Source organism: Grammomys surdaster, unplaced genomic scaffold (genome assembly GCF_004785775.1).
Source record: "Grammomys surdaster isolate TR1022 unplaced genomic scaffold, NIH_TR_1.0 62, whole genome shotgun sequence".
In the NCBI taxonomy this organism is placed as follows: Eukaryota; Metazoa; Chordata; class Mammalia; order Rodentia; family Muridae; genus Grammomys; species Grammomys surdaster.
The window spans coordinates 24,610,278-24,623,836 of record NW_021604564.1 but is presented as its reverse complement, the minus strand read 5'-3'; the positions used below and the strand labels follow the sequence as shown (position 1 = coordinate 24,623,836).

Below are 13,559 nucleotides of genomic sequence, written 5' to 3'. Positions count from 1 at the left end.
TAATATTCTTCTTTAATGTTGAATAATTGAACCCTCAGGAGCCTAAGGATACAAAATGAAACTCAGAAAAATGCAGCCTAAATACTATGTATTCAGGCAAATGCTAAACATATTCCCCACTACTTATGAATAAAACTAAAATGTGGTTGGGACAGAACAGCACTCTTGAAATATGCATACATGCTACAGCACACTGTCTGAGGGTGACTTCAATACTTGGTTCTTGCATACCTTATCGATATGTACTGGATAGTCACTTGAAACCAGGTTCTGGCACCTTTCTCGATTTCCAATCATCTTTCTGAATTCAAAGAGCCTGTTAGGAGACAATTTTTTTTAAATTAAAAAAAAAATAAACCTCTTATGTTAAATATTAGACCTACTATGTTATGAGTGATGTACAGTGATTAAAATTAGCAAATTCAGTTAAGAGGCCTTGTTCAATTTAACTTTTATCATTGATAGAAAAGGGTATTTTTTCATCTCTCTTTTAGGAACTGGAAAACTTCTCTTAAAAACATGAGAAATGCCAGGCAGTGGGGGCGCACGCCTTTAATCCCAGCACTTGGGAAGCAGAGGCAGACGGATTTCTGAGTTCGAGGCCAGCCTGGTCTACAGAGTGAGTTCTAGGACAGCCAGGGCTACAGAGAGAAACCCTGTCTCGAAAAACCAAAATAAATAAATAAATAAATAAATAAATAAAATATGAGAAACAAAATTGTTTAGAATAAACACATTTAAGATTCAGAATGAAATGGGTCAATCCTGAAAATAATTTTTCTTAGGTCCAGGTTTTGGCATTAGCTCCAGTGTATTCCAGTTTCACAGTAACTGAAAATTCAAGTTACCTAAGAAGATCAGTACCTGGAAACCACACACTACTTCAACCAGTGTAGTAATGAGTGATGCTAAAAAACTAGTTTGCACCCAAGTCATGATGCTATATGCTAAAGTATACAAAAATAACTAGGAGGAAAAAAGAAAAACATTTTATGAAGTTCAATATTTAATTTCATCAATAAACCATTCTAGATTTGAAGCTACAATACATTATAACTAAAATAAAAATTTAAATGTGTATTAAAACAAGAAATTAAAAATACCTATTCAAGGGCTGAAGGGATGCTTTCATAACTAAGAGCACTTGTTGCTCTTATAGAAGACCCAGGTTGGTTCCCAGCACCCAAGTGGTGATTCACAATCATTCAACTTCAGTTCCAGGGGATCCCATTACTCCTCTGACCTCCACAAGCACAAGGCACACAGGTGGTACACAAACACTTAACATGTAGGCAAGTACTCATACACATAAACAGCCAAGCATTCATGAAATACACACACACACACACACACACACACACACACACACACACTACCTCTTGAGGTCTTCTGGCCTTCCCCATCCTCTGATGAAAAGTTTTGTGAGGAGAAGTCTCCGGTATAGAATATCTAACTTGCTTACACCCATGAGTGCCAAACAGCATCTAGAAGTAAAATTTAAAATTAGTTAAAATATTTTTACTTGTCATCAAGGCAGGAGGTCAACTTTGTAACCATTTATTTGAATACCAGACAAAATTAAAGACAGAAGAGTAAATCACTGAATCTGTCCCTGTAAAAATATAGTAGAAGATTTAGAAGAACTGGGATGGAAAATAGAGAAATGAAGAGCCTAAAGCATTACTAAACAATGAATTCTTCATCTCAAGTACAGGGACTGACTTAAGTACCTAGTCTGTTAAAAAGCAAGATTAAGGAATGATAACCACATAGTTCTGTAGTATTAGCCAGGCACTATTTAATTTACAACACAACTACATGTTCTTATTTAAGCTATACAAGGACCCTTGAAAAAAGATTATCTGAGTTATACAGAGGAAACTGAGGCACAAAGAAAACAGTTATTTATCTTAGACCACATTGCTAGTAGGGGAGAGAACCAAACTTCAACTTCAGGAATAATAAAATGTTCAAGATCTAGCAGGTTCACCATACTCTTTTTAACTGTGAACACACATAACTAGTGCTTCTTATTGGATATTATTTAGTTCTCAAATATTCTTTTTCTTTTCCCTTTTTTTCCTTTTTCCTTTTTTCAAGACAGGGTTTTTCTGTGCAGCCCTAGCTGTCCTGGAACTCACTCTGCAGACTGACCGGGCTGGCCTCAAATTCAGAGATTGACTGCTTTTGCCTCCTGAGTACTGAGATTAAAGGTATGTGCCACCATCATCCAGCTTATTTCTCAAATATTTCTAAGAAAATGTTAATATCTAGCTCAACCTTTCCCAATTACAAGGTGTAGTTCAGGGCTTGAGATGTAGCTGAGGCAGAATTCAGACATGAAAGCCTAGGTTCAATCCCCAATACTATAAAAATGAAAGATACAGTTCAGATATATATGGATAAAACATGATTCAGATTAAAGTTTAACTGTACAGATATATGAAACATAAAAAATTATATTTCTATCAATTAACTTTAATATTTATTTCTTCAAAAAATTTGAATGACTTTAATCTAGACTTTTTGATATATTAAAAAGTTCAATTTAATGTTTTTCTTCCTTAGGGAAAGGGTCTCAAGCAGTAGAGTCTGGTCTTCAACTGACTATGTAACTGAAGTTATTCTTGAACTCCTGATCCTCTATCTCTGTCTCCCAAGTTCTGGGTTATAGGGATGAACCACTACATCCAGTTTTGCTTTGTTCTGTTCTAGTATCTAGCTATGTAGTCCAAGGCTGTTGGTAGCTTGGGGCTGGCTTCAAATGTGTGGCATTCCTTTTGCTTCAGCTTTCCAAATGTTAGAATTTCAGGTGTGCAACATTCCTGGATGCCTTCAAGTTTTTCTTTGTATAGTATACAGTGTAACCCACAATCAACTGGACTGGCACTTTACCTTCTTCTTAGGACTGGACCAGCAAAGCAAGCTGTTCACACTGTTTCACAATTCTCATAACCAGGAATATTTACTAGATACTGTTACTCCTTAGGCTATCACAAAAACTGTCAACCCCACAGCTGTGCATTAAGCTTACTTCTACCCACATCTTTCCAGTAAAAGATAGCCCTAGGTGTACAGTTGCAGTTGTCTGAACCATAATCTTACAATCAGAATTATTTTTGTGAAGACCTCATTAGCCAAGCAAACATAATACTGCTGGCAGCAAGCTGTTGTAACCAATGAATTTTTGTTTCAAAACTTCCTTTTGCCTTACAAGTTTTCATTTGTAACTTGATACACCATGTTTGGTTAATAGAGAGGAAGGCATGACCCGGAACAGACATACTACATTCGGGATGTAATATATGAGAGAAGAATAAATCTAAAAAGTTTTCACTTGTCTCAGTCTCCTTAGATGTATCTATCAGAGTATACTCATCCTGGCTGTAATCACCTGCACAATCCCAAATAAATGCACATCTTTAAAGAGTGTCTCTGCTGTAAAACGGAAAGAAGCAACACTTCTAATATGAAATTGTTCATTTGAATTTCCTGTAAAATGCTTCCAGCTAGTTGTATTAAACAGACATTCATGGTAATACCTTGAACTTCACTTTGGAAAATCTGGATTGTACTTAACAAATCTCTTGTTTGAGCATTCAGTTGAAATCCATTTTCTTTTGCAAAATCCACCAAATCTTCCAACCACTATTTATAACATATTTTGCTTTCCCAGTCTTACGTACACAGACAACTGGGTCACTTTTAGCCTTCTTAGGACACTCAAGTACTTGATAAAGGCCAACGTGGCTTTGTGACGCAGCTGGAGCTGGGGGAAAGCTGAGGCGCGCGCGCTCTACCAGCTCTCTTCCGCCGCGGCCGTGGGAATGGACACATCTACCCACGTGCGGAAAGCCAGCAGGTCATGACAACGAACACCACCACCACCACAACCGCAACAGTGGCACGCTCAGTCTCCTCCTTTATTGACCCTCATCACTTCTCCTCTCACAGCCAGCTTACAACGATGGCCTCGGCCAGTCAAGGGCACTTTGATGCTTATGAGGCACTGGATCTTACAGAATTTGCCAAAAACCAGCCTTGGTGGCGCAAGCTTTTTGGACAGGAGAGTCGGTCTTCAGGTGAGAAGTACAGTGTGGCAACCCAGCTCCTTATTGGAGGCGTCACTGGTTGGTGCACTGGCTTCATATTCCAGAAAGTTGGAAAGCTGGCTGCCACAGCAGTGGGAGGGGGCTTTTTTCTCCTCCAGCTTGCAAACCATACTGGTTACATCAAAGTTGACTGGAGTCGAGTAGAGAAAGACATGAAAAAAGCTAAGGAGCAGCTGACGATTCGGAAGAGCGCCCAAATACCAACTGAAGTCAAGAGCAAAGCTGAGGAGGTGGTGTGCTTTGTAAAGAAGAATGTTTTAGTAACTGGAGGATTTTTTGGAGGCTTTCTGCTCGGTATGGCATCCTAAGGTGTATCGCTTCACTTTCACTGTTCACCAGCCTCAACACCCCATCATAGGAAAATCCAGACTCTTCCTCTTCAGGCCCTCCTCTCTGTTTTAAATCTGAACCGCTTCCATAGACATCTTGCCCACGCAAATTTACACAGGCCCTCCCATGGGCTTGACAAGCAAAGTGGGAAGCATGCTGTCCATCTGGAGGCCAACAAGAATGGTCCTTTTCCTGTGTGTAAAATCTGCCCTAAAACATCTTTAAGATCTGTCCCTAACAGTTGGCCTGGAAGAGCGACGCACAATTACCTTACTATGCTCTTCATGGAAAGGAACTGAATATATCTGACTTTGAGCACGGGAAGAAAGAAAACACAGTTTTGGGAGTACCATGCACTAGCCAGCTATATTAGGGGGACAGTCTCCTTACAGAATTTTACAAGTAAATTGATTGATGCTTTTTCCCCCTCTTGACAGCTACTCCAGTAAACTATCTTAGTTAAGAACTCAGAAGTATGATACTTCAAAAAGGGCCATAACTTAAATACTAGGACCTATTTTTTGGGTCCTTTTTTTGGAGGGGGTATGGTTGGGGTGTGCCTAGGGCTTTGCTCTTACTAGGCAAGGGCTACTCCTGAGCTATATTTTCAGCTTTTTGGGCACTTTTTATTTTGAGAGAAGATATTACTAAATTGCTCTAGCTGGCCTAGTACTTGACATCCTCATGTATCAGTTTCCTGAAGAGGTGGGATTACAGGCCCAAGCCACCAGGAACAGCTGCCCCAGAACTGAAGAACACACCTCTGAGTCTACTTTGCCCCTTCTCAATCTTCTCATTTGCCTTTTCCTCCAGGAATAGGTTGCAAGAACCTATCTAGTTTGGTTTCCTGCATCAGGGCCTCGTCTTCTTCAATCAAATGTCGGCTGTGTGAAATTATCATCTAGAAGCTTCAGTGGAGAAGAATCTGCTTTCGGGCTCTTAGGTTTGGGGTACAATTTATATACTTGCAACTACAAGATTTATTCATATTTGGTCCTTTGTCAGCAGAGGACAAGCTTAGCTCTGGGAGGCTATCCACAGTTCTTCACCTCACACTGACTTTGTTCTCTCCACACAAGTCAGAAAACGGAGGACTTCTTTTCTTCATGGCCAGGTGGAGAGAGAGAGTATTCCCTGGGAGTCTAACACCTCTGCAGAAAGGGCAAGTGTGTGTGTGAGTGCAATCAATGTTTCCATTCTCTGTTGATTAGAAAGAAAAATCATGGGTCCAGCCCAAACTCAACACTATGAGCGCTTGAAACAATGATCTTAAAGAACAACCTTGGAAACTGTATGCTACATGGGAAGAAGAAATTAACTGTACTTCTCAGCCTTTGAATATAGGTTTACACCTTCATTACCAGGATTAAATCTTCTTCATATTTCCACCAGTAGGGGAAAAAAGAACCCACAGAAATTCAAAACAACAAAACCCATACTAAAACCACAGACTCCATAGACCTGAGGAACCACTTGTTTATAAGCCAACTGACTCTTTGCAGTTTGTTTAAATCATGTTTATATTCTTCCATTCACTTAAAATTGTTACTTAAAAATAACACTCCCTTGCAGAGTAAATTTGCCAATTAGTACTTTGTATTTCAGTTATTAAACAAATGGTAAACGGAAACTGGCTTATATGACTTTCTTTTTGAAACAGGATCTCCTGTAATTCAGGCTGACCTCAAACTTCTAATCAGTATCTCTACCTCATGCAACTGGAAGATTTTCTTAAATGTTATCATCCTATATCTCCACTAGATACATATTCTACTAAAACAATTATTAAAATCATTTAAGCCAGTGTATTCTTTACCCAATTAAATCTAGGGCTGGTGAGAAGGCTTAGTAGTTGAAAGCACTGGCTACCCATACCTGATACTTCTTTGATCCCCAGGACATGTTTGGAAGGAGAAAACTGACTTCTTTAAGTTGTCCTCTGGCCTCCACTTGCACACCACATGTGTTTATACACAAACACACACAAGTTAAAAATAATGAGTTCAGATCTTTAGATATTTGGGGTGGGATGGAGATACATTTTAAGAAAATATAATTCTAAATGATGAACAGTTACTACAGTTTGGATCTGAAATGTCCTCTGGGTGTGCTAAAGACTTGGTGCTCAGTTTATAGGGAGGTGGTACAACATTACAAAGTGGTTTAGTTCCTGGGTATGTGTGCTTGAAGTATATCAAGAGCCTGGGTCCTTTCCCTCTCTTCTCTCTGTCCTTTTATTTCCCTCCTTCTCAGCCCATGACTGGAAAGGAGCTTCTCTGCCACATGTTCCATGTCATAACAAAGCTATCAAATGAACACTAACTCTGAAACCAAGAGCCTAGACAACCTTTCTGTGGTAATGTGAATGAGAATGGCCCCATGGGCTCATATATTTGAATACTTGGTTCCTAGTTGGTAGAACTATTTGGGAAGATTAGGAGGCATTCATAGCCTTGGAGGTGTGTCGCTAGGGGTGGGCTTTGAGGCTCCAAAAACCTACACCATTCCCAGTTAGTTTTCTTTGTCTCAGAGCTGTTGATTAGGATGTGAGCTCTTAGGTACTGCTCTAGCACCATACCTGCCTGCCGCCACATTCTCACCACAATGGTCACCGACTCACCTTCTGAAACTATATCCCCTGTGAGGCGCGCGCGTGTAGTGTCTCGCCGGCAAAAACATACACATACACACACACACACACACACCAGAATCCTTCCGTAGAAACACGTTTATTTCCCTAAACCAAAATGGTGGTAGAAGACGACCCCCAGGCCTGGGAAAAGCCCTTATATACCCTAGAGCGGCGTAATCACCTCTGACTGGCTGTATACTCGTTGCGCGCCAAACGCCGTGGGATGGGCTCAGCTTTGGCGGGCTTTACCATGGCACATGCGCACTTTATTTGTTCACTAGGAACAATTATGGCTGACAGCGCCACCTAGCGATGGCGGACTTTGCCAGCACCTGCCGCGGCTCCCAACAATCCCCCAAATAAACTTCTAGAACTTGCCTTGGTCATGGTGTTTCTATTGCAATAGAAGGATGTTTAATGTTTTTTCAGTTTAGTTTTTTTGAGGTATTTTGTCACAGAGACAGGAAGCTAACATTGATTTAAATTATTTTACTACTTAGAGCTTTCTATAATGGTTCATATACTTATTACTCATATTTTTGTATATATTTATTAAAATTCAGAACAGTTATATGCTACTGTAATAAAAGTTCTATCTTTCTCTAATATCACACACTAGGATTTACATTCACCTTTGGAATATCCACGTATCATGATACTAAGTCAATTCTAAGTGAGAAAACAAACAAACAAAACCCAAATAATCTTCATCAAGAAACAGTATGCTAATCAAGAGCTATTTCATATCTATTTTATTTTTTGGTTTTTCAGACAAGTTCTTTCACCATAGCCCTGGCTGTCCAGGAACTCACTATGTAGACCAGGTTGGACTCAGATTCACAGAGATCTATCTTTGGCCCATGTATGCTAGGATTAAAGGCAAATGCCAACACGCCCAGAGCACTTTTTAAAAATTACATTAATTTCTGCATGTGTATTAAAGTACCTAATGACAATGAAATTTCAATTATTTTGCAATGAACAATATTCATTACATACCAAATTGTTCAGTCCTTTGTTTTTCAACCCAACACTACAAAATTTCCCATATCACTTTGTTTTTCTATATAAGAGACCACTTTAAGCCTAGAGGCAGCATATTTCCTTGCTATATTTACCTACTAGCAAGCAATTCACAGGTAAAGAACAGAAAACAAATCAAACACATATAGAACTTATTATGTATTTGGTTTTAAAATTTGGTATTATATAGATATTCTTGAATTCCATTTCAGTCTCAGAACAGTATAAAATGAATTTCTAAATCTCCAAATGATACAGTTCTTTCTTTTTTGGTGTGTGGGTTTGTATATATGTGTATGCTGCATGTATGTAGGTTTACATGCCAGCTACATACATCACTCAGATGGTAGGGGGTTATAGACACATTCATCAGTGACCAGCCTTTTACAAAAGTGTTGGCGACTTCACCTCAGATCCTCCTGCTTGTGTAAAAAGTGCTCTTAGCCACTGAATCATTTCCACATCCTCTTAAAAACAAATCTTTCTAGGCAAAGCTGGCTATGTTTAGGATATCAAGAACTACAAATCTAAGTTGGGATAAAGACAACATCAGTTTACATTAAAATGGCACCTGGAGTTATTCCAGGTTCTAAAAGCCCTCAGGTCAAGCAAGACACCAGCAAGATCCTGCAGAAGTAGCAGCCACTTTTGAAGTACCAAGCAAAATGGAAACAACAGCCATGTAAATTTTTAAATAGCAAGTGTACAGGGAAGAAACAAAGTGGAACAAAAATAGAAGTATGAGCACAGTGCCAAGGAATAGAATGTCTTTCCTAGAAATGAGCTTTATTGCTAATATGGCACTCATAGTCTACTAAGATTACTCCATCTAGTACTTTTTAATCTCCTATGACTTTGATCTCTAAGTATTCAAACAAACATTACTTTTCCTTTCTAGACTTTTTTGTTTTTAAAACTGGGGTTCTCTGTGTAGCCCTGGCTTGCCTCCAAGTCAGAGAGAGTAGACTACTTCTGCTTCCCAAGTGTGCCACCACTGTCTGGCTCTTCCTAGACTTTATGTGTGTGATCTCAAAGGCGTAAGTAAATTTCAAAATTGTCATCGTGGTGAGAAAACCATTTCTGCAAGCTGTCCTCTGACCTCCTCACATGCACTGTAGCACATGTGTACTGCAAAATAAATGAAAATATTTTTTAATCTACCATGTACATTAACTTCCCTTTTACCCCCCCCCAAAGAGACTTAATTTTCATTTTTTTTTTAAAGGTATGGGTATTTCCTTGCATGTATGTATGTGCCTAGTTTTTATTGAGGTCTAAAGAGGGCATCAGATCCCTTAGAATTAGATGACAAGTTATCATGTGGGTGTTGGGAATTGAATTCTGATCTTTTGCAAGAGCCATAATAAGTGCTTTTAACCTCTGGATCATCTCTCCAGCCCATCCATTTTACACTTTAAATCACACACACACACACACACACACACACACACACACACACCGGCTATCCTTAGGTAACTGATTTAATTACTTTTATACTGAAGAAGAGTAGAAAAATAAGTGTAAGTGTTTGGGAGGGATGTAACTATCTATTCTGAACAATCATTCAAGAAAACCCAATAAGGGGCTGGGTATATAACTCAGCTGATAACTTTCCTGTTGAGCACTTGAAAGGTTTAGTTCAATCCCTAGCATCACCAAAATAGAAAAGGAGGTGGAGTTGGGGGACAAATACCCAACAAGTCCCACAGTGTTGTTGAGTAAAACATTCAGAAAGGTTTAATCTCATTGATTTTTGCTTTTTTCTTGGTGGACTACTTAAAAGTAAACAAAAATATAATACAAAACAAAAAGGACAAACAAAAAACACTGTTGTCCTCCCCATGTTTGCTTTGATTGCTACTTATGATATGTTTCTGAGAAATAAGAGTTTATTTAGACTTTAGGGGTTGTCTATGTACTCACTGAATGTGTTTCTGTTGTCTGAAGTCATCACTTGGACACAGTAATGGAAAGACCTGAGTGTCTCCACTAGCTGTGTGACCTTGAGTGAGCTACCTCAACTGTTAAGTGGAAAACTATACTTAACCTAATACAGAACAACAAATTATTTCATTTAAATAAACACTAAATGCTTGTTTTGCTATTGGGAAATATGAGAAGATATTATTGATATTCTGTTTATAGGAAACCTGGTGGTAAACAGCACAGGCTTTGCTGTCAGAGGAGTCCTGCTTCTTGAATTCAAGCCACTGTTAGCTCTGCAGCTTTCAGCCATCTACTTATGCCTGTCACTTCTTTGTTCTACATGAGTCAATCTCTCTCCTCTTTACAAAACCCTTGTAGGGATGAAATGAGGGGACCGAATAAGATTTCTTTCAACATACATCACATTCTGCTTGATGGAATGCTAGTTAAAATTTTCTTCCTCCATTATGTACCTGCCACAAATTGTGCCATTGTCCAGGGATTAGAAAAGACAACCACGACACTGGAAGAATATCGTGGTTAAAAAAGTACTTTATTTTCTACCCATCTCTAGTCTTGGAACCAATTACACGAATCTGCTTGTTTCTGTTACTATAGATAAATCTGCAGGACTGAATACAACTAAGTATCTAATAATCAGGACTAGATTCGGAAGATAAGTAACAGAAGACATTTCAAGTTTAGCAGTTCTCTAGTAGGTTATGCCTGATTGGCTACACATGAGATGATCAAAAATGAAAGATCAAAGGTGAAGTGATGGCAATACCACACAACAGAGTTCATGAGGCAGGAGAAGCGCTAATAGGAATTCAAGAATTAGGACCCGGTCCCAACTCTCGAGAGATTCCAGATAACTTATCTCGATCTCGGGTCTTGATAAGTTAGACACGTGTCTGCTTTACACGTCTCCCAGGACAGAAGCAGTCCAACGAAATCATATGATAATGTTATTTAGAGTTAAGAAAACATTAATTTATGTGACACACAATGACTTCTGGCACCAATTAGCTGACAAGCCCAATGACAGGGAGAGCGACTAGGAAGTAAACAGCATATGAGTCTGTTGAGTGTTTACGTTCCTAACGTTGAAAGCAACGAGTTGAAGCTGAGCAGGCTTTGCTGAGGGGCTGTTTTTGCAAAGTTGAGGGTCGAGGGCCCGGAATCAGCGAGGTAGCAGCAGCTGGCTGCCACCTCAGCCCCGACCCTCAGTCCCCTCAGGTGCGGAGCCAGCGGGGCAACAGCGGCTGGCTGCCATCAGCCCCAACCCCAGTCTCCTCAGGTGCGGAGCCAGCAGGGCAGTAGCGGGTAGCTGCCATCAGTCTCATCCCTCAGTCACTTCAGGTGAGGCTCAGCGGGCCAGCAGGGTTGGGGCACGGGGGTCCCCAACGCCCTCCCTCGGACCAGGACACTGCTGCATTCATGCCTCCTTGCACGTACGCAGAAGCCAGAGGCACCGGCTGTTACTTACAGGCCGCTCGCGGACGCACACCTGAAGGGGAGCTCGCCAAGCCTCTGGGTACCACCGCTCTCCACGTTCTAGGGACCGGACTTTCGCCTCAGCTCAAGAAGTGAATCTCCTCACGTACCAAACAGGGAGAGAGCTGCCAGGCAGGCAGACAAGGAGGACGAACTCGGGGCGGGGCGCCCGCGGGACACGCCCCCAGCAGCGGGCTGTGGCCTTGCTCCACCCCTTCCGGCCTGCTTTCTGGTCACCACCACCGCCTCCTGCGCGTCCCCTACTTCACACTTCCCCCAGGGAGCCGGTCCGCTTCCGGCCTCACGGCGCGCACGCGCATTTGCACGAGTGTTTTGACAGCTCCGGCCGAGGCGAAGGAGCAGGTGTCGCGAGAGTGGGCAGCGCGCCGCCTAGTGAGGGCTGTCATTATGGCGAACCTGGGAAGCGAGGCCGAGCGGGAGCCCCTCCTGGGCCCCAGCTCACCCGGAAGCAGGTGAGCAGGTGGGTGGGATTGGCTGGGTACTGCGTGTCCACCGTCCCGGCCGAAACCCGGCTGCACATGCGCGTTCCCAGCAATGCCTTCGGAGCAGCTCAGGACTGGCTCCCGGATGATCGCGTATAGTTGGGAATAGTGGAGAATCTTGGTATTTGAAGAACTTGAGTACCCAGAAAGCTGGGGAGGGGGATGATGCTTCACATAGGAGTCAGGTCACAGCAGCTTCACATTGTAGCCTGTGTGCTGTGTGTCTAAAGCATCTGCCTGAATCCTATTATGGTAATTCCTTCCTACTTGAGAGCTTTGTTTTCTTCGCTACTTTTCTTTCGTTTTGTATAAAGAAACCTAAGCTGCCTCTTTTCAGCAGACACTACATTTTGTTGACCCTATGTAGCTGACCACTTCACAAAAGCCCCAAATGATGATTTCATCCGGCACTAGAGGGTACTGACCTTTTCATAACCTGCCTAATAACTTCTTCACATTTTGAAAATAAACCCATTTAAAATGACTCATACTTTGCTCAGTATAACAGGTACAAAATAAAGACTAATCTTTAAGCGTTTCATTAGTATTTTCATCCTTGTAATTCTCATTTTGATCCTAATTTTTGAGCACTCATTTAGAAAAGTTTGGGTTTGTCTTACCGTGCCAATATGTAGTTTTACCTTTAAGAAACAATAAATATTATTTTATCGAGAAGTCAGAGGAAAACTTGTAGTACTGGGTTCTGTCCACGTACCACGTAGATTCTCAGGCGTGGGGGCAAGCACCCTGACCACTGAACCACTGGACCGAACCATCTCCACTGCTTTATATTTTGAGACTGAGTCCCCTGAAACCTGGGCTGGCCTCAACCTCAGTATGTAGCCAAGTATGATGAGAATTCCTGCCCCTCCTGCCATCACATTCAAGTGCTGAGATGACAAGGACGAGTACACCATACACAACGACACATAATAACCATACTAAGTAATTATTTTCTCTTTTATCTATCTTCAGCATCAATCCTTTATTTTAACCACAGTGAAACCTCTTGGTCTTTGATTTACTAGGTAGAGAATATGTATTATAATTTTGTTATTTGATTTTATCTTGAGGTGATTAAAATTAGTAGCAGTGTTGAAATTTGTTTTAAAAGAGCTGTATCCCTGTGATGGTTTGTATATGCTTGGGCCAAGGAATGGCACTAGTAGGAGGTGTGCCTTGTTGAAGTAGGTGTGTCATTGTGGGTGTGGCTTTAAGACCCTCTCCCTAGCTACCTGGAAGTCAGTATTCTGCTAGCAGCCTTCAGATGAAGATGTAGAACTCTTAGCTCCTCCTGTATTATGCCTTCCTGGAGGTTGCCATGTTTCTACCTTGATGATAATGGACTGAAGCACTGAACCTGTAAGCCAGCCACAATTAAATGTCCTTTTAAGAATTGCCTTGGGGCGGGCGGTGGTGGCGCACGCCTTTAATCCCAGCACTTGGGAGGCAGAGGCAGGTGGATTTCTGAGTTCGAGGCCAGCCTGGTCTACAGAGTGAGTTCCAGGACAGCCAGGGCTATACAGAGAAACCCAG

The 13,559-nt window shown here is 41.2% G+C and overlaps 2 protein-coding genes and 1 pseudogene across 5 annotated transcripts in view; 2 read left to right on the top strand and 1 right to left on the bottom strand.

Annotated features, from left to right (window-relative positions):
• Positions 1-11,626, bottom strand: part of Abhd18 (abhydrolase domain containing 18) — a 39,216-nt gene extending 27,590 nt beyond the window's left edge. Inside the window, exons 1-3 of one of the 2 annotated variants that reach the window (XM_028762901.1) lie at positions 11,513-11,626; positions 1,377-1,484; positions 232-316 (exon numbers count right to left, since the gene is read on the bottom strand). In XM_028762901.1, the coding sequence (XP_028618734.1) occupies positions 232-316; positions 1,377-1,468 (177 nt within the window). In that variant the 5' untranslated portion in view covers positions 1,469-1,484; positions 11,513-11,626. Of the gene's footprint in view, positions 1-231; positions 317-1,376; positions 1,541-11,512 lie in introns of those variants that run through there. The other variant, XM_028762908.1, reaches the window with a different exon arrangement.
• On the top strand, positions 3,768-6,066 carry LOC114617336 (annotated as a pseudogene). The gene has a single exon (XR_003710781.1). The product of XR_003710781.1 is annotated as an FUN14 domain-containing protein 2 pseudogene (transcript).
• A 198-nt stretch (positions 11,627-11,824) lies between the features above and the next one.
• Mfsd8 (major facilitator superfamily domain containing 8) overlaps positions 11,825-13,559 on the top strand; it is a 26,870-nt gene continuing 25,135 nt past the window's right edge. The window contains exon 1 of one of the 2 annotated variants that reach the window (XM_028762890.1): positions 11,825-11,993. In XM_028762890.1, the coding sequence (XP_028618723.1) occupies positions 11,929-11,993 (65 nt within the window). In that variant the 5' untranslated portion in view covers positions 11,825-11,928. The remainder of the gene's footprint in view (positions 11,994-13,559) is intronic. The other variant, XM_028762881.1, reaches the window with a different exon arrangement.